The sequence below is a fragment of the Artemia sp. Qi Xiang Cuo genome, chromosome 9 (genome assembly GCF_049724085.1).
Source record: "Artemia sp. Qi Xiang Cuo chromosome 9, ASM4972408v1, whole genome shotgun sequence".
NCBI lineage: Eukaryota > Metazoa > Arthropoda > Branchiopoda > Anostraca > Artemiidae > Artemia > Artemia sp. Qi Xiang Cuo.
Genome location: NC_142802.1, coordinates 8,504,614 through 8,527,411, shown reverse-complemented (window position 1 = coordinate 8,527,411; position 22,798 = coordinate 8,504,614). Strand labels below are relative to the sequence as shown.

At 33.2% G+C, this 22,798-nt stretch overlaps 1 protein-coding gene across 1 annotated transcript in view; it reads right to left on the bottom strand.

Moving 5' to 3' along the window:
- Nucleotides 1-322: 322 nt before the first annotated feature.
- The window catches only part of LOC148948286 (uncharacterized), a 75,665-nt gene continuing 53,189 nt past the window's right edge, over nt 323-22,798 (bottom strand). The window contains exon 6 of the mRNA XM_089094267.1: nt 323-921. Within this exon, the coding sequence (XP_088950393.1) occupies nt 866-921 (56 nt within the window). The 3' untranslated portion in view covers nt 323-865. The remainder of the gene's footprint in view (nt 922-22,798) is intronic.

Below are 22,798 nucleotides of genomic sequence, written 5' to 3'. Positions count from 1 at the left end.
AATTTTCCGGCGAAAATTTCTGGGGGGACGCCTAGACCCATCGCTCTAATATAATGCTACACAACTTCTCGACTTTTTTCAAATTAGTGTTTGTTTTTTTTACCGCTGAAGAAAAACGTCCAGTCTATGACAATATTTTATATAACTTAGACCCACTAGACTAGAGAATACATGTACCCACAGTAAAACAATTTTTTACTGGAAATTCCGGAGAGGTAAGTGGTCTGTGGTCATTCAATCTGCATCACGCTCTGGATACTAACCTATACAAATCTAGTACTAAAATATAAAAAGTATGCCAAAACAATCAATAGAAATACATTCATTTTATTTTTGAAGCAAGAATTTTGATTTATTGAATAATATTACTGCGGCCAAAAAATTGTTTACAAAATATTTGTACTTATAAGAAAATGCAAAAAGTGAGTTGAGTTTGCTCTCCTTTTTGTGAAAGAAACATGACCTCTGCATATGATTGGAGGGAACTCTCGGTTTGGTGCACCTCTTGACAATTCGCTGAAAAGTGAAAACCACCCGGAACCCAACTTTTACAGCCGAAAGGCAAAAAAAAGATAAACATTTCAAACTAGTTAGGTATTTCGGAGTGCACATTCACAACTAACTTTATGAGCTCTTGTGATTGTCCTGGATGCTCATTTAAGAAAAGCAAAACTAGAGGAATAGTGACTTTTTTGTGTTATCAATGAAAAAAATAGCCCCCCTCCCCAATTTTTGAAAAATACTTTACGGTGGAAGTAAAATAAGAATAAGAAGCCTTTAGATTATGCCCGGTAATTGTGTTTAACTACTAAACTATAACCCAAATTACAGGACATAGCCCCATATAAGGCAGCTTTGACAAAAACTAAATTATTTTGCGCCTCTTGCTCTTCGCATCTTTGACTCTCCATTTTTGAATACCTGCAAAAAAAGAAGCAAATTAAAAAAAAAAAGTAAGTTTGAGTGTAAATTTCTGTGAATTTATTTACGTAGGCCTATCTGTTTTTTTCATTCCGCTTTTCATTGTATTTATGTATTAAACTTTGATAAAACTGCACTATTCAAAGACAACAAATTTTGTGAGCTCAACACTAACTTGAATAGGCTACAAAGCCCGCATGTATGATTTATTACTAACATATAGTCAAGTATATTCTAAACCATGAGTTTGACAGCCTATAACCCATGACATGTCGCGTGACGCGTGACTCATTTACTAACTCCGTGTAACCCACTTTAGTTTAAAAAAAAGTACTGAACTGGATTTCAAATCGTGAACATCTATTTGAACTGGTTTTGAGAGCTTGAAAATGAACTCTCGATGGATATTTTCTACGTGTGAATTCGTAGCGAAAAATAGTCATTTGGGGACTAGAGTGGCTCTGTGATTCCAGGATCATTGATGCCACTCCGCGAGACTAAAGGGATAACTCAGTGATTACGGAAGTGTCATAATACTCTTTAAAGGATTAAAGTTACAACTGACTTTTCGTTCATTCTTTGGATAAGTATTATAGCACTGGCGGACGATGAATTTTATGAAATTAACTCTCCGATCCACTTGTCCACCATTCCAATAAAGGTGATTGCCACTGCTTCCGTGGGCCTGCCCACGTTAAGATAAGTTTCTTTTTGGATCATTTTTATACATATTTTTTTTGGATCACTGTTTTCAAAATGGTGGAGTTCAAGAAGGGGGACTTAACTTGGGCGCAGTAAAGGATATCCACTATTGCCAGTTCATATTGTAAATGTTATTAAGTCAAAAGAATCTATACTTAAGTTTACCGTTTTTTGCTACGGATCTCATGATTTTCATGTATTGATAGCTGAGAATGTTGTATCTTTTGAAGATAATTATGCCGATGCTTCAAAGCGAACACAGAAGGGCGTAAATCACGCCTTTCGGGAAAACGAGAGCAATCCAGACATTTACCTTGAATCTGTCAGGAAAAGAGATTGGAAAGTATCGAGTAAAACAGCTACTGTTTCAAGCGATGCCTCAGCTGTCCAAAATCAACTTGTTTCCACACAAACTGATGTGGAAAAAATTCGTACTGACATTGTTAAAGTCACTGAAAACAAGGGTTCAAGAAAAAGTTGCTGAATCAGCCGGCCCAAAACAATAAAACTTCGCTGACACGGAAATGATTGTTTCGCAAATTTACGACTCAATTACCCTTGAGTATAGTGGGAAGTTCCAAAAAGTACAAAATTTTTAGACAGTTTGAGAAGTCAGATTCAGTCTCTTGAGCGTAGAATTAAATGTGTTGACCAAAAAATTGATGATTTGGAACAGGAGAAGCTTTTTGGTTCGTTGGTGTTTTTTGGTGTAAAGCAAAATCCTGAGACTAGTCTAGGCTCAACAGTACTCAACGTTATACAACGAATGACAGTCAGCAATGTGTCATCTACACACTTGTTAGCGGTGAATCGGTTCAGATTCTTAAACACCACGTCAAATACGCAAACACCGAGTACGGTGGCTACAGTACTGGTGAAATTCGGGAACAAATATATAGCTTACACAGTTTATACAACAAAATCGAAACTTGCAAAATCTGGTATCTTCGTTAGTGAATGCCTAACTAAAGTGAAGAAATCGGTACTAGAAGGGGCTAGAGATCGATTCGGTGCTAAGAAAGTTTGGACTGATTGCGGCCGCATTTTCAAACGAGAGCAAATTGACTTAAATCCCGTGCAAATCAGATCACTTACGGACACCTTCTAAATCTTCGAGTCGGTTTTGTTGGTTATTTGTGTTTTTTTTTTCTCTGTTTCATTTGCTTTTTCGTTGTGTATTCAGTATTTTTTTCATCTCTCATTTGTTTTGTTTATTTTGTGTTTTTTTTCTTTGCTATGTTGAAAGTCAGTTTTATTTTCCTTTGGGATGTTGAATGATGTTCAATCTTTAGCAAGATTTATGAATAGTCCTTTTCGTACTGAGGACTATTTGGGGGCCCAAGTTGGTCTTACTGCTTTTCCTGTTGCAAATTTTAAACCTCTCCGTGAGAGTTCGTATATTAGACCATCTGAAATAGGAAGGGGCAATTTGCTTTGCCTTTGTTCTTGGAATTGCCATCTAACTACTGGGTATTTTGATTTGCTTCAATTGATTGAACAATCTTCTCTTAAATTTGACGTTGTAGGTATTTGTGAAACATTTTTAAATTTTGGTCAATGTTTCTCGGCTTATTTTTTCCAGGTTATTATTTCGAAGTAAGGAATCGAACATCTATGAACCGTGGTGGATTGGGATTTTTCATAAAGAAAAATTTAAAGTATGTAATTAGAGATGATTTGGGGGTTGGGATTGAAGGCAAGATAGAAAGTTTTTCTTTTGAAATTGAGGTTGAAAAAAAGATTTTGACTAGTATGGTGTATAAGCCGCCCTGTGCTCGCCTGGATGAGTTTATTGATAGTTTCGATGGGTTGCTTCGATGTATTTCTTCTACAGGTTTGGATTTTATATGTATGGGTGATTTTAACTATTAACCTTTTGAATCTTACATCTGATAATTTTTATTTTCTTAACTATATGATTTCAAATGACTTGTACCCCTTAGCTTGTGTTCCACCCCGTATATCAAGTGACTCTGCAAGTCTGACTGATAATATTTTCGTTGGTTCTGCTCAGTTGAATCATAGTTGGGGAGATGTGGCTGTGCACTCTAGTTCAGACTATCTTCCAGTTATGACTCAGTTAACTTGTCTTAAAAAAATTTATACTAGGTCGAAGAAAATAATGGTACTTGCGCTTCAAAAAGAAAACCTGAATAAATTTGCCGAAGAACTGAGCTATCTCAGCTGGGACACTATATTGGAAATAACTGATGATTCTTCCCTTGCTTACAATAAATTTATGTCTATTTTAAAGCCAACTTATGATAAAACGTGTCCCTAACAAGCTGTCAGACAGAAAAAGGATGAACCACGAAAGCCATGGATAACTGACCAAATCATAAGTCAGAGAAATAAAATAAATCTGCTATACGAACAAGCTCTAAATACTCAGGATCCGACTAATTTCGAGGAGTTCAGAAAGACAAGAAACAGAGTAAACTTTCTGCGACGCCATGCTAAAAAAGAGGTATTTTATGTGAAAAGTTCAGTGAGCACAAGGGTGATACTAAGGAAACGTGGCAGGTTATTAATGAATTCATGGGAAGAAAAAATTGCACCCATTCTCCTTGTTTTGACATTAATGGCACTTTTGTACGTCATTAACTAAAAAAAAACAAGTTTTTTTTAACTGAAAGTAAGGAGCGACATTAAAACTTAAAACGAACAGAAACTATTCCGTATATGACAGGGGGTGTCCCCTCCTCAACGCCTCGCTCTTGGCGCTAAAGTTTTTCATTGTTTTAAAAAATAAAGTTGTGAGAAAGAGTCAAACTTTAGCGGAAAGAGCGAGGCGCTGAGGAGGGGCAGCCCCTTTCATATACAGAATAATATCTGTTCCTTTTAAGTTTTAATGTCGCTCCTTACTTTCAGTTAAAAAAAATTGTTTTTTTTGGTTAATTTCTGAACGTTTTAAAATTAATTCAGCTTTGATTTTGGCTCAGCGTACATGAATAATTAAAACGAAATTTGCATATTAATTTTAATGTTGCTTATACTTTCAGTTGAAAAAAACTTGTTTTTTTATTTAATTTCTGATCGTTTTTTAAATAATGCTGGGAAATCTGGAGCCCCTTCATAGGAATGTCCCTTCCTCCAAGTAAATATCCCCCATGGAAAGATCCTCTCCCGTAACCCCCACTCTGACCCGACCCCCCACTAGAAAAAATTCCTCCTGAAAACGCCTGTATACTTCCCAATAACCAATACTATATGTAAACAATGGGCAAAGTTTATAACTTGCAGGCCTTCCCCCCGGAACAGTGGGGATTAAGTCATCCTCAAAGACATAATAATTAGATTTTCAACTATGCTGAATATAATGGTTATCTCAAAATTTTGATTGGGTGACTTCGGGAAAAAAAATGAGCGTGGGAGGGGGCCAAGTTGCTCTCCAATTTTTTTGGTCACTTAAAAAGGGCACTAGAACTTTTAATTTCCGTTCGAATGAGCCCTCTGCCGATATTCTAGGACTACTGGATCGATACGATCACCCCTGGAAAAAAAATTAATAAAAAATAAATAAACACGCATCCGGGCTGACAAAAAAGACATAATTCCACATTTTTGCAGATAGGAGCTTGAAACCTCTATAGTGGGGTTCTCTGATACGCTGAATGTGATGATTTGATTTTCATTAAAGTTCTATGACTTTTAGGGGTTGTTTCCCCCTTTTTTCTAAAATAAAGCAAATTTTCTAAGGCGTGTAACTTTTGATGGGTAAGACTAAGCATGATGAAACTTATATATTTGAAATCAGCATAAAAATCTGATTCTTCTGATGGATTGGAGTGATGATGTAAATTCTGTTTTTTAGAGTTTCGGTTACTATTGAGCCGGGTCGCTCCTTACTTACAGCTTTATTCAAAAATAGGATCTTCAGTTCACGAGGGTGCTAGAAATGATTAAAAAAAAAAAGTTTTTCAGATGAATTTGTGGATGGTCAAGGGGAAGGATTGAAGTTTCTGTTTGAAAAATGTACAAGTGATGAAGTTATAAGAATTGTAAAGAATATTAAATCAAATTCTGCTCAAATCAAAGGGATTGATGGTGTAAATCTAAGAACATTTAAAGCTATAATTATGTATCTACTTCCTTCCTTGCTTCACATTATTAACATATCCCTGACAACAGGCACCTTCCCAGATGCCTTGAAACAAGCTAAAGTAATACTTCTGTTCAAAGGAGGTTTGAAGTCAGATACCGGTAACTGGAGACCAATCTCAATATTGCCGTTGTTCTCCAAGATACTAGAGAAAGTGGTCCACCAACGCCTTTATAGTCTTCTTACGAAGCATGGCCTTTTAATTGTTGGTTTTTGGAGAGGCCACTCTACTAGTCATGCTGCTATTCCCCTCGTTGATTTCATAAATAATTGTCTAGAAAGGGGCGAAACTCCTCTAGCAGTATTCTTTGATTTTAAAAAAACTTTTGATACAGTATATTTTAGTATTTTATTGCGAAGATTGGAATGTATCAAACAGTTCGTGGTAACGAACTGTAAGTAAGGCTCAATGGTAACTCAAACTCTAGAAAATGGGTTTTTGATACCAATAGATATATCAAAAGAATCAGATTTCAATGCTGATTTCAAATATATAACTTTCATCAAGTTTAGTGCAATTCTTCAAAAGTTAAGCGCCTAAGAAAATTTGGCTGATTTTCGAAAAAAGGGGGACAGACCCTCTAAAAGTTATAGAACCTTCATGAAAATCACACCATCATATTCAGCGTATAAGAAAACCCTATTGAAAAGGTTTCACGTTCCTATCTTAAAAAAGGTGGAATTTTACATTTTTTGCCAGAGGAAAGATCACGAATGCGTGTTGAATTGTTTGTTTGTTTTTTGTTTTTTTTTCCCAGGGGTGATCGTATCGACCCAGTGGTCCTAGAATATCGTGGGAGGGCTCATTGGAACGGAAATTAAAAGTTCTAGTGCCCTTTTTAAGTGACCAAAAAAAATGGAGGGCAACTAGGCCCCCTCTCACGCTTATTTTTTTCCCAAAGTCATCCGATCAAAATTTTGAGATAGCCATTTTTTCAGCAGGGTCGAAAATATGATAAATATGTCTTTTAAGATGACTTAATCCCCCGAAGTCCCTAGGGGGAGCGCTAAAAGTTATGAACTTTGCCCAATGTTAACATATAGTATTGGTTATTGGGAAGTATACAGAAGTTTTCAGGGGGTTTTTTTTCTGGTTGGGGGTGGGAAGGGGGGGTCGGGGTTATGTTGGAGGATCTGTTCATGAAGGAAGTTTTCATGGGGAAGGGAAATTGCTATGAAGGGGGCGCCGGACTTGCCAGCATTATTTATTGGTTATTGGGAAGTATACAACCATTTTCAGGAAGGGTTTTTTCTGGAGAGGGGGGGGCTAGAGGAGGGGGTTACTCTGGAGAATATTTCTGTGGAATATGTTTCTTTGGGGTAAGGGACATTTCTATGAAGGGGGCGCAAGATTTCCAAGCATTATTTAAAAAACAATCAGAAATTAAATAAAAAAAAAACAAGTTTTTTCAACTGAAATGTAAGAAGGAATATTAGAACTTAAAACGAACAGAAATTATAACGTATATGAGGAGGTTCTCTCCCAAGTCAAAACCACGCTCTTTAAGCTACAGTTTTTTTTAGTGCTTTCAAAATAGCAATCTATTACAATTAAACAGCCGGTTTTTTTCTAGGTTTTGTTAATAAAATTTTTTTTTAACTTTTAACATAAAGAGCGTGGTATTGACTAACGGGAGAACCCCCTCATATACGTAATAACATATACGTAATAAAAAAAACAATAAAAAACAAGTGATACGGCTCAATAGTAAATTTGTTAATTTGTAAGTTAATTTGTTAGAAATCCATTTAGCAAAAGAAAAGTAAAATTTTTATGCAAATAAAAGCTGCATTAACTAAAAACGATCAGAAATTAAATAAAAAAAAAAACAAGTTTTTTAAACTGAAAGTAAGGAGCGACATTAAAACTTAAAACGAACAGAAATTATTCCGTATATGGAAGTGGCTGTCCCCTCCTCAACGCCTCGCTTTTTACGCTAAATTTGACTATGTCTCACAACTTCATTTTTTAAAACAATAAAAAAATTTAGCGTAAAGAGCGAGGCGTTGAGGAGGGGACAGCCCCTTTCATATAAGAAATAATTACATTTCAACTGAAATGTAAGAAGGAATATCAGAACTTAAAACGAACAGAAATTATAACGTATGTGAGGAGGATCTCCCCCAAGTCAAAACCACGCTCTTTACGCTACAGTTTTTTTTTAGTGCTTTCAAAAGAGCGCTCTATTCTAATTAAACGGCCTTTGTGATTAAGGGGTTTGTTAATCAAATTTTTTTTTAACTTAAAGGGGCTGTCCCCTCCTCAACGCCTCGCTCTTTACGCTAAAGTTTTACTCTGTCTCACAACTTTATTTTTTAAAAAAATAAAAAACTTTAGCGTAAAGAGCGAGGCGTTGAGGAGGGACAGCCCCTTTCATATACGGAATAATTACATTTCAACTGAAATGTAAGAAGGAATATTAGACCTTAAAACGAACAGAAATTATAACGTATGTGAGGGGGTTCTCCCCCAAGTCAATACCTCGCTCTTTATGCTACAGTTTTTTTTAGTGCTTTCAAAAGAGCTATCTATTTTAATTAAACGGCCTTTGTGATTTATGGTTTTGTTAATCATATTTTTTTTTAACAACTAACTTGATTAACGTTTTTGGGACTTATGGGAGAGCCCCCTTACAGATTTAATAACGCATGCATAATAAAAAAAAACAATAAAAAAAACAAGCGCGTCTTTTGTGTATCACTTGAAACGTTTAAAAGCGGAAAGTTCGGGTCACTAGACGTATCTAAAGAAAGGGTTGTCAATGTTGATCCTAAATACACAAATTTTTTTAAGTTTAGTATTACTCATCAAAGGCTACGAGCCTGAGAAAATTTACTCGATTTTTTAAAGAGGGGGAAACATCCCCTACAAGTGAAAGAATTTTAATGAAAATCACACCGTCAGATTCAGCGTATCAGAAAACCCTATTACATAGGTTTCAAGCTCATATCTGCAAAAATCTGCAACTTTGTATTTTTTGCCAGAAGAAAAATATACGAATATAGAAGTTAGTTACGTAAGTTAATTTGTAAAGACATCCATTTAGCAAAAGAAAAGTAAAATTTTTATGCAAATAAAAGCTGCATTAACTAAAAAACGATCAGAAATTAAATTAAAAAAAACAGTTTTTTAAAACTGAAATTAAGGAGCGAGATTAAAACTTGAAACTAGCATAAATTATTCGTTATATTACTGGGGGGGTCCCCTCATCACCGCCGCGATCTTTGCTATAAATTTTTAATATTTATAAAAAATTTATTTTTTAAAACAATAAAAAAATTTATCGTAGAGAGTGTGGCGGTGAGGAGGGGACAGCCCTATACATATACGGAATAATTTCTGTTCGTTTTAAGTTTTAATGTCGCTCCTTACTTTCAGTTTAAAAAACTTGTTTTTTTTTATTTAATAGGCATAAAAGGATCATGCTTAAAATGGTTTGAAAATTGTTTGAATGGTAGGTTTATTAATGTTATGATTGATGAAGTCGCTTCAGCCCCATTTCCTGTGGTTTGTGGGGTCCCAAAAGGCTCGGTGCTTGGTCCTCTACTGTATTTGGTATATGTCGATACGATGAGGTTTTATCTGCCAGGTTCTTGTCTCACCTCGTTTGCTGATGACACTGCATTAACATTTTCTAGTCGGTGTTTAAATAGCTTTATTTTGAAGGTTAATCATGTTTTAGAAAGTTTCTATATTTTTACTAGTTTAAGCCTACTCTCTGTTAATGTTGCGGAAACTAATTTTATTTCATATTCAAGAGTAGGTGAGCCCCAGGACATTAATAGAAAAATTTTGTTTGCGAAGGAGCCAGTGAAACAAGTGCACGAAACACGATACCTTCGTTTCTACCTCCATTACAGTCTTTCATGGATAAGACATAGTGATGTTGTTGCAACAAAGTCGCACAAGGAGTTAGAGCAATTCGACATTTTAAGAGTTTTTTACAACCACAAATTTTATTACTTTTATATAATGCTTTAGTCCACCCATACATTTCATATGGATGTGTGTTGTGGTCAAGCAACTTTTATTCATATTTTAAACGAGTACAAATTCTTTAAAACAAAGCTATACAACTTATTGGTGGATACTTGGGAAAAGTCAATGAGACTGAGGTTATAATAAACTTAAAATGCTTAATGTCGGACAACTTCGCGACTACCAAGCAGGAATATTCTCGTATCAGTGTTGGAATTGTATCAGTCCCGAGGTATTTCATGGTTTTTACAGAGAAAATAAACCACTTCATAGTTATAGTGGTTTATAATCTTCATAGTTATAGTTGCAATGCTGAGAATCTAGTCACTGAATACAGAACTGGAACTAGAGCATGTTTTTCTGTCAGATATATAGGTCCTAAGGTTTGGAATTTTCTTCCAGTGAGCATTCGGGCGGAGAAGCACCTCGGTTTATTTAAGAGAAAAATGGAAAATGTTCTTTTGGGTCTTGGTTCATAGATGATTTCTTTTTTCTTTTTTTATGATTAGAGATTGGTCATAATTTGGTCGTTTATCTATTATTATTTATTTCTGTTCCTTTTGTTTGCTTTGTTCGTGTTTTTAAGAGTTTTGTTTGTTAAGTGTTTGTTATATATGTGGTCACCCAGTATCAAGTGCTTTTATGCAGCCACTTGGATTAATGTTATTTTTTATATCATTTTGTAATAAACAGGATTGAATTGCAACATAAGATAAACTAAAATTTTGAATATAAAAATTTTAATATTTAAATCTACTATTTTAAAGTCCGGGGCCTAAAGACTAAACTAGGGGGGGGCTATATCGCTTTCCTTGCAAATACTTCTTTTATGGAAAAATGGTTTATTTTGAATTTAAGTTAGAATAAAAGGAACATTAATTATACTACATATGAAGAGATGTAAAAGGGATGGAATTAAATTTCAAAAAAGAAAGTTGTAAATGGCCCTCGCTCTTCATGGTAAAGTTTTATAGCGTTTTAATTAAAACTAAAAACAATTTTTGTTTTGCCCACAGTAGATTCTGTTTGACTAATACGGCAACCATATCTAGTTATTAATGTATCACGCACAAGGAAGAGGCTTCAGGTTTGTCTTAGATTAAACAAAAAAAACAAGTTTTTTTTAACTGAAAGTAAGGAGCAACATTAAAACTCAAAACGAACAGAAATTATTCCGTATATGAAAGAGGCTGTCCCCTCCTCAACGCCTCACTCTTGACGCTAAAGTTTTTTATTGTTTTAATAAATAGAGTTGTGAGAAAGAGTCTAACTTTAGCGTGAAGAGTGAGGGGTTGAGGAGGAACAGCCCCTTTCATATATGGAATAATTTCTGCTCGTTTTAAGTTTTAATGTTGCTCCTTACTTTCAGTTAAAAAAACTTGTTTTTTTTTTAATTTAATTTTTGAACGTTTTTGAATTAATGGAGGTTTTGATTTTGGCTCACTGTACATGAATAATTAAAAAAATCTGCATATTAATTTTACTTTTATTTGGTTAAATGGCTTTCTCGAAAGTTGTTTAATTTTATTTACGAACGTTTTTATTAGTAATAAATATAAGTAGCTTACGAATTAACTTACGCAACAAACTTCTATATCCATATATTTTTAATACGTATTTTTAATTAGGGAGTTTGCCCCCTAGTCAATACCTCACTCTTTACGATGAAGTTCGAATTCTCTTCCAGTTCTTTGAAAATGACCCCTAAATAACAAAGACCGTTAATTAGAATAAATAGCTCTTATGAAAGTACTAAACAATCTTTGGCTTAAAGAGCGAGGTATTGACTTAAAGAGTGGGGGCGAACCGAATCATATACTTAATAATTTCTGTTCGTTTTAAGTTTTGATGTTACTCCTTACTTTCAGTTGAAGAACTTTTTTATTTTTTTTATTTAATTTCTGATCGTTTTTTAAAATAATTCTGGGAAATCTGACGCCCCCTTCAAAGCAATGTTCCTTCCCCCATGCAAACTTACTCCGTGGAAAGATCCTCCCACATAACCCCCGCCTTTCCCACTACCAGAAAAAAATCCCCCTTGAAAACGTCTGTATACTTCCTAATAACCAATACTATACGTAAACATTGGGTAAAGTTCATAACTTCCTGCCCTCCCCCCGGGGACTTTGGGGGATTAAGTCATCCTAAAAGAAATATTTATTATATTTTTGACCATGCTGAACAAAATGGTTATCTCAAAATTTTAATCGGGTGACTTTGGGAAACAAATGAGCGCGGGAGGGGGCCTAGTTGCCCTCCATTTTTGGTCACTTGAAAATGGCACTAGAACTTTTAATTTCCGTTCGAATGAGCCCTCCCACTATATTATAGGACCACCGGGTCGATACGATCACCCCTGGAAAAAACACAACAAAAAAACACGTATCCGTGATCTTTATTCCGGCAAAAAATACGAAATTCCACATTTTTACAGAAATAAACTTGAAACCTCTTCAACAGGGTTCTATGATACGCTGAATCTGATTGTGTGATTTTCATTTAGGTTCTATAGCTTTTAAGGGGTCTTTCCCCCTTTTTTTGAAAATCAGCCAAATTTTCTCAGGCGCGTAACTTTTGATGGGTAGAATTAAACTTGATGAAACTTATATATTTGAAATCAGTATTAAAATCTGATTCTTTTGATGTATCTATTGGTATCAAAATCCCGTTTTTTAGAGTTTCGGTTACTGTTGAGCCGGATCGATCCTTACAGTTCGTTACCACAAACTGTTTGATGAAACCTGGTTAGGAATTAAACCAAAAAAACAGACAAGTTCTTTCAATCAAACAGTTCGTGGTAACGAACTGTAAGTAAGGAGCGACCCGGCTCAATGGTAACCGAAACTCTAAAAACGGAATTTTGATACCAATAGATACATCAAAAGAATCAGATTTTAATTCTGATTTCAAAAATATAAGTTTCATTAAGTTTAATTTTACCCATCAAAAGTTACGCGCCTGAGAAAATGTGGTTGATTTTCGAAAAAAGGGGAAAGGCCCCCTAAAAGTTATAGAACCTTAATGAAAATCACACCATCATATGCAGCGTATCAGAGAACCCTACTGTAGAGGTTTCAAGCTTCTATCTACAAAAATGTGGAATTTTCCTTTTTTTTGCCAGAGGAAAGATCCCGGATGCATCTTTATTTTTTTTTTCTTTTCCCCAGGGGTAATCGTATTGACCCAGTGGTCCTAGAATATTGTAGGAGGGTTCATTGGAACGGAAATTAAAAGTTCTAGTGCCCTTTTTAAGTGACCATAAGAAATGGAGGGCAACTAGGCCCCCTCCCGCGCTCATTTTTTTCTCAAAGTCACCCAACTAAAATTCGAGATAGTCATTTTGTTCAGCACAGTCAAAAATCTAATAAATATGTCTTGTGGGATGACTTAATCCCCCACAGTTCCCAGGGGAAGGGCTGCAAGTTATGAACTATGCCCATTGCTTACATATTGTATTGGTTATTGGGAAGTATACAGACATTTTCAGGAAGCATTTTTTTCTGGTGGGGGGGGGGCTGTAGGAGGGGGTTACTCGGGAGAATCTTTCCGTGGAAGATATTTCTTTGGGGTAATGGACATTTCTATGAAGGGGGCGCCGGATTTCCAAGCATTATTTAAAAAACGATCAGAAATTAAATTTCAAAAAAAAGTTTTTTCAACTGAAAGTAAGAAGCAACATTAGAACTTAAAACGAACAGAAATTATTACGTATATGAGGGGGTTCTCCCCCAAGTCAATACCTCGCTCTTTAGCACGGAAGACACACAAGAAGAACAAGATAAAAAAAAAAAAAAAAAAAGATAAAACTAAAAAACCAATAAAACCACCACAAAAAAAAAACAAAAAAAAAAAAAAAAAAAAAAAAAAAATGTATAATCGGCGCAAACTGATCCACGTAGGGAAAAGATGCAATATAGAGTTACTTCAGTGACACCAGAGTAACTGAAAAACAATAAAAAAAAAACAAGCGATACGGCTCAATAGTAATCGAATTTTTTTTAAACGGAATTTTGATGTCAATAAATGTATCAAAAGAATGGGCCTATAATGCTGATTCTAAATATATAAATTTAATTAAGTTTAGTATTACTCATCAAAGGCTACGAGCCTGAGAAAATTTACCTGATTTTTAAAGAGGGGGGAAACATCCTCTACAAGTGAAAGAATTTTAATGAAAGTCACACCGTCAGATTCAGCGTATCAAAAAACCCTATTATATAGGTTTCAAGCTCATATATGCAAAAATCTGCAACTTTGTATTTTTTGCCAGAAGAAAAATATACGAATATAGAAGTTCGTTACGTAAGTTAATTTGTAAATTACGTCAGAACCAAATTTAGAGACAGCCATTTAGCAAAAGAAAAGTAAAATTTTTATGCTAATTTTGTTTACTTATTCAATGACGGTGAGCCAAAATAAAAGCTGCATTAACTAAAAAACGATCAGAAATTAAATAAAAAACAAGTTTTTTTAACTGAAAGTAAGGAGCGACATTAAAACTTAAAACGAACAGAAATTATTCTGTATATGAAAGGGGCTGTCTCCTCCTCAACACCTCGTTCTTTACGCTAAAGTTAGACTCTTTCTCACAACTCTATTTTTTTAAACAATAAAAAACTTTAGCGTAAAGAGCGAGGCGTTGAGGAGGGGACAGCCCCTTTCATATACGGAATAATTTCTGTTTGGTTTAAGTTTTAATGTCGCTCCTTACTTTCAGTTTAAAGAACTTGTTTTTTTTTATTTAATACAGTAAGAAACAGTAAGAAAGCAAGGAACAGCAATGAAACTTAAAACGAAAAGAAATTATGCCGTATATATGGAAAGCTGTCGTTTCCCTTAGCTCGTTACACTAAAGTTTTTCAGTGTTTTAAGAAGCTCCTTATACCAATTAAACGGCCTTTCTGATTCAAGGTTCTTTTACAAAAGATTGTGCCAAAAAGTCAAAGAGGTACTGATGAATGATTAAACTCTAAAACGAGTAAAAATTAAATGAATGCGCAATTCAAACTAAAATGAGTGTAAATTACTACAAACAGTATTTTGCCTGCTACCCCCCCTCTCTAACCGTAAACCTTGTAAAGTCTATTGTGTCATCCGCGTTATATTGAAAACTACATGTATTTTTAATTTTTCAAAGTATCGACAAAAAATAAAGCAACTATAATAATCTAGACGATTGGAAAAATCTAATGGAAATGTCCTAGATGTTTCATGCATAATAGTATAGTCCTTCTATTGAATTCTGAGCCTTTATGTTCCTTCCGGTTTTTTCTGGTAGGTAAACAGGTCATTACACCTTTGCCGAGATATTAAACGAGTATTGTATATAACTTAATTTAAGTTGGTTAAACTTCCGATGTTTAATAAAGCATAACAGGTAAATAAAGTATGAGAAAATGGGAGGCTCTAATTATACTGATTTTAATGTTAAAAATATTGACGTAAAAATAAATAAGTTATTTTCTTGCGTGCATAGGAATTCCCGTTTTATTTGCTTGCTTTTATTTTGTGTTAAAATAAGTAGTTTTTATATCTTTTAAAAGAGCTTTAAGGGGTTTGAGAGACTCAGTTGCCTAATTCCTTGTGATTTTAATTTACCTGATTTTAATTAAAAACTAAATTTTTTTGTTAAATAAGTAGTTTTTATATCTTTTAAAAGAGCTTTAAGAGGTTTGAGAGACTCAGTTGCCTAATTCCGTGTGATTTTTCTTTACTTGATGGTCATTAAAAAAGAAATTTTTGTGTTAAATAAGTAGATTTTTTATCTTTTAAAAGAGATTTAAGGGGTTTGAGAGACTCAGTTGCCTAATTCCGTGTGTTTTTCCTTTACTTGATGGCCATTAAAAACGAAATTTTTGTGTTAAATAAGTAGTTTTTTTATCTTTTAAAAGAGCTTTACAGGGTTTGAGAGACTCAGTTGCCTAATTCCGTGTTATTTTTCTTTACTTGTTGGTAATTATCTACTTTATTTTTGTTTTAAATAAGTATTTTTTGTATCTTTTAAAAGAGCTTTACGGGGTTTGAGAGACTCAGTTGCCTAATTCCGTGTGATTTTTCTTTTCTTGATGGTCATTAAAAACGAAATTTTTTTGTTAAATAAGTAGTTTTTGTATCTTTTAAAAGAGCTTTACGGGGATTGAGAGACTCAGTTGCCGGATTCCGTGTGGTTTTTCTTTACATGGTGGTCATTTGTTGTATCTTTTAAAAGAGCTTTACAGGGTTTGAGAGACTCAGTTGCCTAATTCCATGTGATTTTTCTTTACTTGATGGTCATTAAAAACGAAATTTTTGTGTTAAATAAGTAGATTTTGTATCTTTTAAAAGAGCTTTAAGGGGTTTGAGAGACTCAGTTGACTGATTCCGTCTGGTTTTTCTTTACTTGGTGGTCATTAAAAACGAAATTTTTGTGTTAAATAAGTAGTTTTTGTATCTTTTAAAAGAGCTTTACGGGGATTGAGAGACTCAGTTGCCGGATTCCATGTGGTTTTTCTTTACTTGTTAGTCATTAAAAACGAAATTTTTGTGTATTAAATAATTAGTTTTTGTATATTTTAAAATATCTTTAAGGGGATTGAGAGACTCAGTTGCCGGATTCCGTGTGGTTTTTCTTTACTTGATGTTCATTAAAAAAGAATTTTTGTTTTTATTTAATTTTTGGGTTTTTCTTTTTTAATAGGTGGAATTGGAGAGAGTTTCTCTGTTGCCGGTTTTATTGTTGTCTTTCTTGTCTTGGTTGTCATTAAAATCGAATTATGTGTTTTAAATCAGTATTTTTTGCATCTTTTAAAAGAGCTTGACCGGGATTGAGAGACTCAGTTGCCGGATTCTATGTGGTTTTTCTTTACTTGATGGTCATTAAAAACGAAATTTTTGTGTTAAATAAGTAGTTTTTGTATGTGTTAAATAAGTAGTTTTTGTATCTTTTAAAAGAGCTGTACAGGGTTTGAGAGACTCAGTTGACTAAGTCCGTGTGGTTTTCCTTTACTTGGTGGTCATTAAAAACGAAATTTTTGTGTTAAATAAGTAGTTTTTGTATCTTTTAAAAGAGCTTTACGGGGATTGAGAGATTCAGTTGCCGGATTCCGTGTGGTTTTTCTTTACTTGATGGTCATTAAAAACGAAATTTTTGTGTTAAATAAGTAGTTTTTGTATCTTTTAAAAGAGCTTTACGGGGATTGAGAGACTCAGTTGCCTGATTCCGTGTGGTTTTTCTTTACTTGGTGGTCATTAAAAACGAAATATTTTTGTTAAATAAGTAGTTTTTGTATCTTTTAAAAGAGCTTTACGGGGATTGAGAGACTCAGTTGCCGGATTCCGTGTGGTTTTTCTTTACTTGATGGTCATAAAAAACGAAATTTTTTTGTTAAATAAGTATTTTTTGTATCTATTAAAAGAGCTTTAATGGGTTCGAGAGACTCAGTTGCCTGATTCCGTGTTGTTTTTCTTTACGTGGTTGTCATTAAAAAAGTAATTTTTTGTGTTAAATAAGTAGTTTTTGCATCTTTTAAAAGAGCTTTACGGGGATTGAGAGACTCAGTTTTACCTTGTCACAGTTACATTTTCTTGATTTTTCAAAGTTCATTTTGAATTTCTTTCGTTGAAATGCAAGAGTTGGAATATTTCAGTAGTGTTTGGTTGTGGTTTACCTTGTCACAGTTAAATTTTCTTGATTTTTCAAAGTTCATTTTGAATTTCTTTCGCTGAAATGTAAGAGTTGGAATATTTCAGTAGTGTTTGGTTGTGGTTTACCTTGTCAAATTTACATTTTCTTGATTTTTCAAAGTTCATTTTGAATTTCTTTCGTTGAAATGCAAGAGTTGGAATATTTCAGTAGTGTTTGGTTGTGGTTTACCTTGTCACAGTTACATATTCTTGATTTTTCAAAGTTCATTTTGAATTTCTTTCACTGAAATGCAAGAGTTGGAATATTTCAGTAGTGTTTGGTTGTGGTTTACCTTGCCCCAATTACATTTTCTTGATTTTTCAAAGTTCATTTTTAATTTCTTTCGCTGATATGCGTGTTTTGGAATTTTTCTGTTTTGTATTGTTGTGGTTTACCTTGTCACAGTTACATTTTCTTGATTTTTCAAAGTTCATTTTGAATTTCTTTCGCTGAAATGCAAGAGTTGGAATATTTCAGTAGTATTTGGTTGTGGTTTACCTTGTCACAGTTACATTCAATTTATTTTTCAAATTACATTTTGAATTTCTTTCGTTGAAATGCAAGAGTTGGAATATTTCAGTAGTGTTTGGTTGTGGTTTACCTTTTCACAGTTACATTTTCTTGATTTTTCAAAGTTAATTTTGAATTTCTTTCGTTGAAATGCAAGAGTTGGAATATTTCAGTAGTGTTTGGTTTTGGTTTACCTTGTCACAGTTACATTTTCTAGATATTTCAAATTTCATATTGTATTTCTTTCGCTGATATGCTAGAATTGTATTATTTCATTAGTGTTTGGTTGTGGTATCCCTTGTCACACTTACATTTTCTTGATTTTTCAAAGATCATTTAGAATTTCTTTCGTTGAAATGCAAGAGTTGGAATATTTCAGTAGTGTTTGGTTGTGGTTTACCTTGTCACAGTTACATTTTCTTGATTTTTCAAAGTTCATTTTGAATTTCTTTCATTGAAATGCAAGAGTTGGAATATTTCAGTAGTGTTTGGTTGTGGTTTACCTTGTCACAGTTACATTTTCTTGATTTTTCAAAGTTCATTTTGAATTTCTTTCGTTGAAATGCAAGAGTTGGAATATTTCAGTAGTTTTTGATTGTGGTTTACCTTGTCAAATTTACAGTTTCTTGTTTTTTAAATTTTCATTTTGATTTTATTATTTTTATTTTCAATTGATTTTATATTTCAGTATTGTTTTGTTTTGTTTTAAAAATACGCATTTAAATTATCTTTATTTTTCTTAGTTAATTTTTAATTTCTTTCGTTGAAATGCAAGATTTGGAATATTTCAGTACTGTTTGGTTGTGGTTTACCTTGTCACAATTACATTTTCTTGATTTTTCAAAGTTCATTTTGAATTTTCTTTCGTTGAAATGCAAGAGTTGGAATATTTCAGTAGTGTGTGGTTGTGGTTTACCTTGTCACATTTACATTTTCTTGATTTTTAAAATTTCAGTTTGAATTTCTTTATGTGAATTGGAAGAGTTTGTATATTTCAGTAGTTTTTGGTTGTGGTTTACCTTGTCACAGTTACATTTTCTTGATTTTTTCAAAGTTCATTTTGAATTTATTTCTATGAAATGCAAGAGTTGGAATAGTTAAGTAGTGTTTGGTTGTGGTTTAATATGTCACAGTTACATTTTCTAGATTTTTCAAAGTTCATTTTGAATTTCTTTCGCTGAAATGCAAGAGTTGGAATATTTCAGTAGTGTTTGGTTGTGGTTTACCTTGTCACAGTTACATTTTCTTGATTTTTCAAAGTTCATTTTGAATTTCTGTCGCTGAAATGCAAGAGTTGGAATATTTCAGTAGTGTTTGGTTGTGGTTTACCTTGTCACAGTTACATTTTCTTGATTTTTCAAAGTTCATTTTGAATTTCTTTCGTTGAAATGCAAGAGTTGGAATATTTCAGTAGTGTTTGGTTGTGGTTTACCTTGTCACAGTTACATTTTCTTGATTTTTCAAAGTTCATTTTGAATTTCTTTCTTTGAAATGCAAGAGTTGGAATATTTCAGTAGAGATTGGTTGTGGTTTACCTTGTCACAGTTACATTTTCTTGATTTTTCAAAGTTCATTTTGAATTTCTTTCGTTGAAATGCAAGAGTTGGAATATTTCAGTAGTTTTTGGTTATGTTTTACCTTGTCACAGTTACATTTTCACGATTTTTCAAATTTCATTTTGTATTTATTTAGTTTAATTGCACTTTTTTTAATTATAAAGTTTATGGATGTGGCGTTTTAACTTTTATCAGATAATGTTTATATTTAGTTAAATTTTAATTTTTAATATCTTTATGTTTAATACAAGAGTGGGAATATTTCAGTAGGGTTTGGTTGTGGTTTACCTTGTCACCTTTAAATTTTCTTGATTTTACAAATTTCAGTGGGTATGTCGTTCCTTGAAATTCAAGATCTGGAATATTTCAGTAGTGTTTGCTTGTGGTTTATCTTGTCAGAGTTTAATTTTCTTGATTTTTCAAATATCATATTTAATTTATTTCGTTGAAATGCAAGAGTCGGAATATTTCAGTAGTGTTAGGTTGTGGTTTACCTTGTCACAGTTACATTTTCTTTATTTTTCAAAGTTCATTTTGAATTTCTTTCGTTAAAATGCTAAAGTTGGAATATTTCAGTAGTGTTTGGTTATGGTTTACCTTGTCACAGTTACACTTTCTTGATTTTTCAAAGTTCATTTTGAATTTCTTTAGTTGAAATGCAAGAGTTGGAATATTTCAGTAGTGTTTGGTTGTGGTTTACCTTGTCACAGTTACAATTTCTTGATTTTTCAAAGTTGATTTTGAATTTTTTTCGTTGAAATGCAAGAGTTGGAATATTTCAGTAGTGTTTGTTTGTGGTTTACCTTGTCACAGCTACATTTTCTTGATTTTTCAAAGTTCATTTTGAATTTCTTTCGTTGAAATGCAAGAGTTGGAATATTTCAGTAGTGTTTGGTTGTGGTTTACCTTGTCACAGTTACATTTTCTTGATTTTTCAAAGTTCATTTTGAATTTCTTTCGTTGAAATGCAAGAGTTGGAATATTTCAGTAGTGTTTGCTTGTGGTTTACCCTGTTAGAGTGGCATGCCACTCTAAGTGAACCTAGGTCAACCCAACTTTTTGGATATCTCTCTCACTATGACTCTGTTTGTGTGTCGTGTCTGTGCGTGTCTCGTTTCTATGTGTGTGTGTCATCTCTGTGGGTGTGTTGTCTAAAAAAACAGTCTGGTTGAAAATGTGGAGTTTTCGTGCTGCTCACTTTTTTTGCAATGTGTAGGAACCAGCGGGGAATCCCCGCTCGTTTGGAAAGGTGTCAAGGACAGGCATGCAAATAGCATGTAGTTTAAAAACGTGTTTAATCACGTTTCTTGAATGATTCAAAATGAACTTTGAAAAATCAAGAAAATGTAACTGTGAGAGGGTAAACCACAATCAAACACTACTGAAATATTCCAACTCTTGCATTTCAACGAAATAAATTCAAATGAACTTTGAAAAATCAAGAAAATATAACTGTGACATGTTAAACCACATCCAAGCGCTACTAAAATTTTCCAACTCTTGCATTTCAACGATTGAAATTCAAAATGAACATTGAAAAATCAAGAAAATGTAGCTGTGACAAGGTAAACCAGAACCAAACACTAATGAAATATTCCAACTCTTGCATTTCAATGAAAGAAATTCAAAATGAACTTTGAAAAATCAAGAAAATGTAACTGTGACAAGGTAAACCACAACCAAACACTACTGAAATATTCCAACTCTTGCATTTCAACGAAAGAAATTCAAAATGAACTTTGAAAAATCAAGAAAATGTAACTGTGACAAGGTAAACCACAACCAAACACTACTGAAATATTCCAACTCTTGCATTTCAACGAAAGAAATTCAAAATGAACTTTGAAAAATCAAGAAAATGTAACTGTGACAAGGTAAGCCACAACCAAACACTACTGAAATATTTCAACTCTTGAATTTCAACGAAAGAAATTAAAAATGAACTTTGAAAAATCAAGAAACTTTAACTGTGACAAGGTAAACCACAAGCAAACACTACTGAAATATTCCAACTCTTGCATTTCAACGAAAGAAATTCAAAATGAACTTTGAAAAATCAAGAAAATGTAACTGTGACAAGGTAAACCACAACCAAACACTACTGAAATATTCCAACTCTTGCATTTCAATGAAAGAAATTCAAAATGAACTTTGAAAAATCAAGAAAATGTAACTGTGACAAGGTAAAACACAACCAAACACTACTGAAATATTCCAACTCTTGCATTTCAACGAAAGAAATTCAAAATGAATTTTGAAAAATCAAGAAAATTTAACAGTGACACTGAAGTATTCCAACTCTCGCATTTCAGCGAAAGAAATTCAAAATGAACTTTGAAAAATCAAGAAAATGTAACTGTGACAAGGTAAACCACAACCAAACGCAACTGAAATATTCCAACTCTTGCATTTCAACGAAAGAAATTCAAAATGAACTTTGAAAAATCAAGAAAATGTAACTGTGACAAGGTAAACCACAACCAAACACTACTGAAATATTCCAACTCTTGCATTTCAGCGAAAGAAATTCAAAATGAACTTTGAAAAATCAAGAAAATGTAACTGTGACAAGGTAAACCACAACCAAACACTACTGAAATATTCCAACTCTTGCATTTCAGCGAAAGAAATTCAAAATGAACTTTGAAAAATCAAGAAAATGTAACTGTGACATGTTAAACCACAACCAAACACTACTGAAATTCAAAATGAACTTTGAAAAATCAAGAAAATGTAACTATGACAAGGTAAACCACAACCAAACACTACTGAAATATTCCAACTCTTGCATTTCAGCGAAAGAAATTCAAAATGAACTTTGAAAAATCAAGAAAATGTAACTGTGACAAGGTAAACCACAACCAAACACTACTGAAATATTCCAACTCTTGCATTTCAACGAAAGAAATTCAAAATGAACTTTGAAAAATAAAGAAAATGTAACTGTGACAAGGTAAATCACAACCAAACACTACTGAACTATTCCAACTCTTGCATTTCAGCGAAAGAAATTCAAAATGAACTTTGAAAAAATCAAGAAAATGTAACTGTGACAAAGTAAACCACACCCAAACAAAACTTAAATATTCCAAATATTTCATTTCAACGAAATAAATTCAAAATTAAATTTGAAAAATCAAGAGAATGTAACTGTGACAAGGTAAACCACAGACAAACACTACTGAAATATTACAACTCGTTCATATCAACTAAATAAAATTCAAAATGAACTTTGAAAAATCGAGAAAATGTAATTGTGAAAAGGAAAACCACAACCAAACATTACTGAAATATTCCAACTCTTGCATGTCATCAAAAAAAACTCAAAATGAACTTTGAAAAATCAAGAAAATGTAACTGTGACA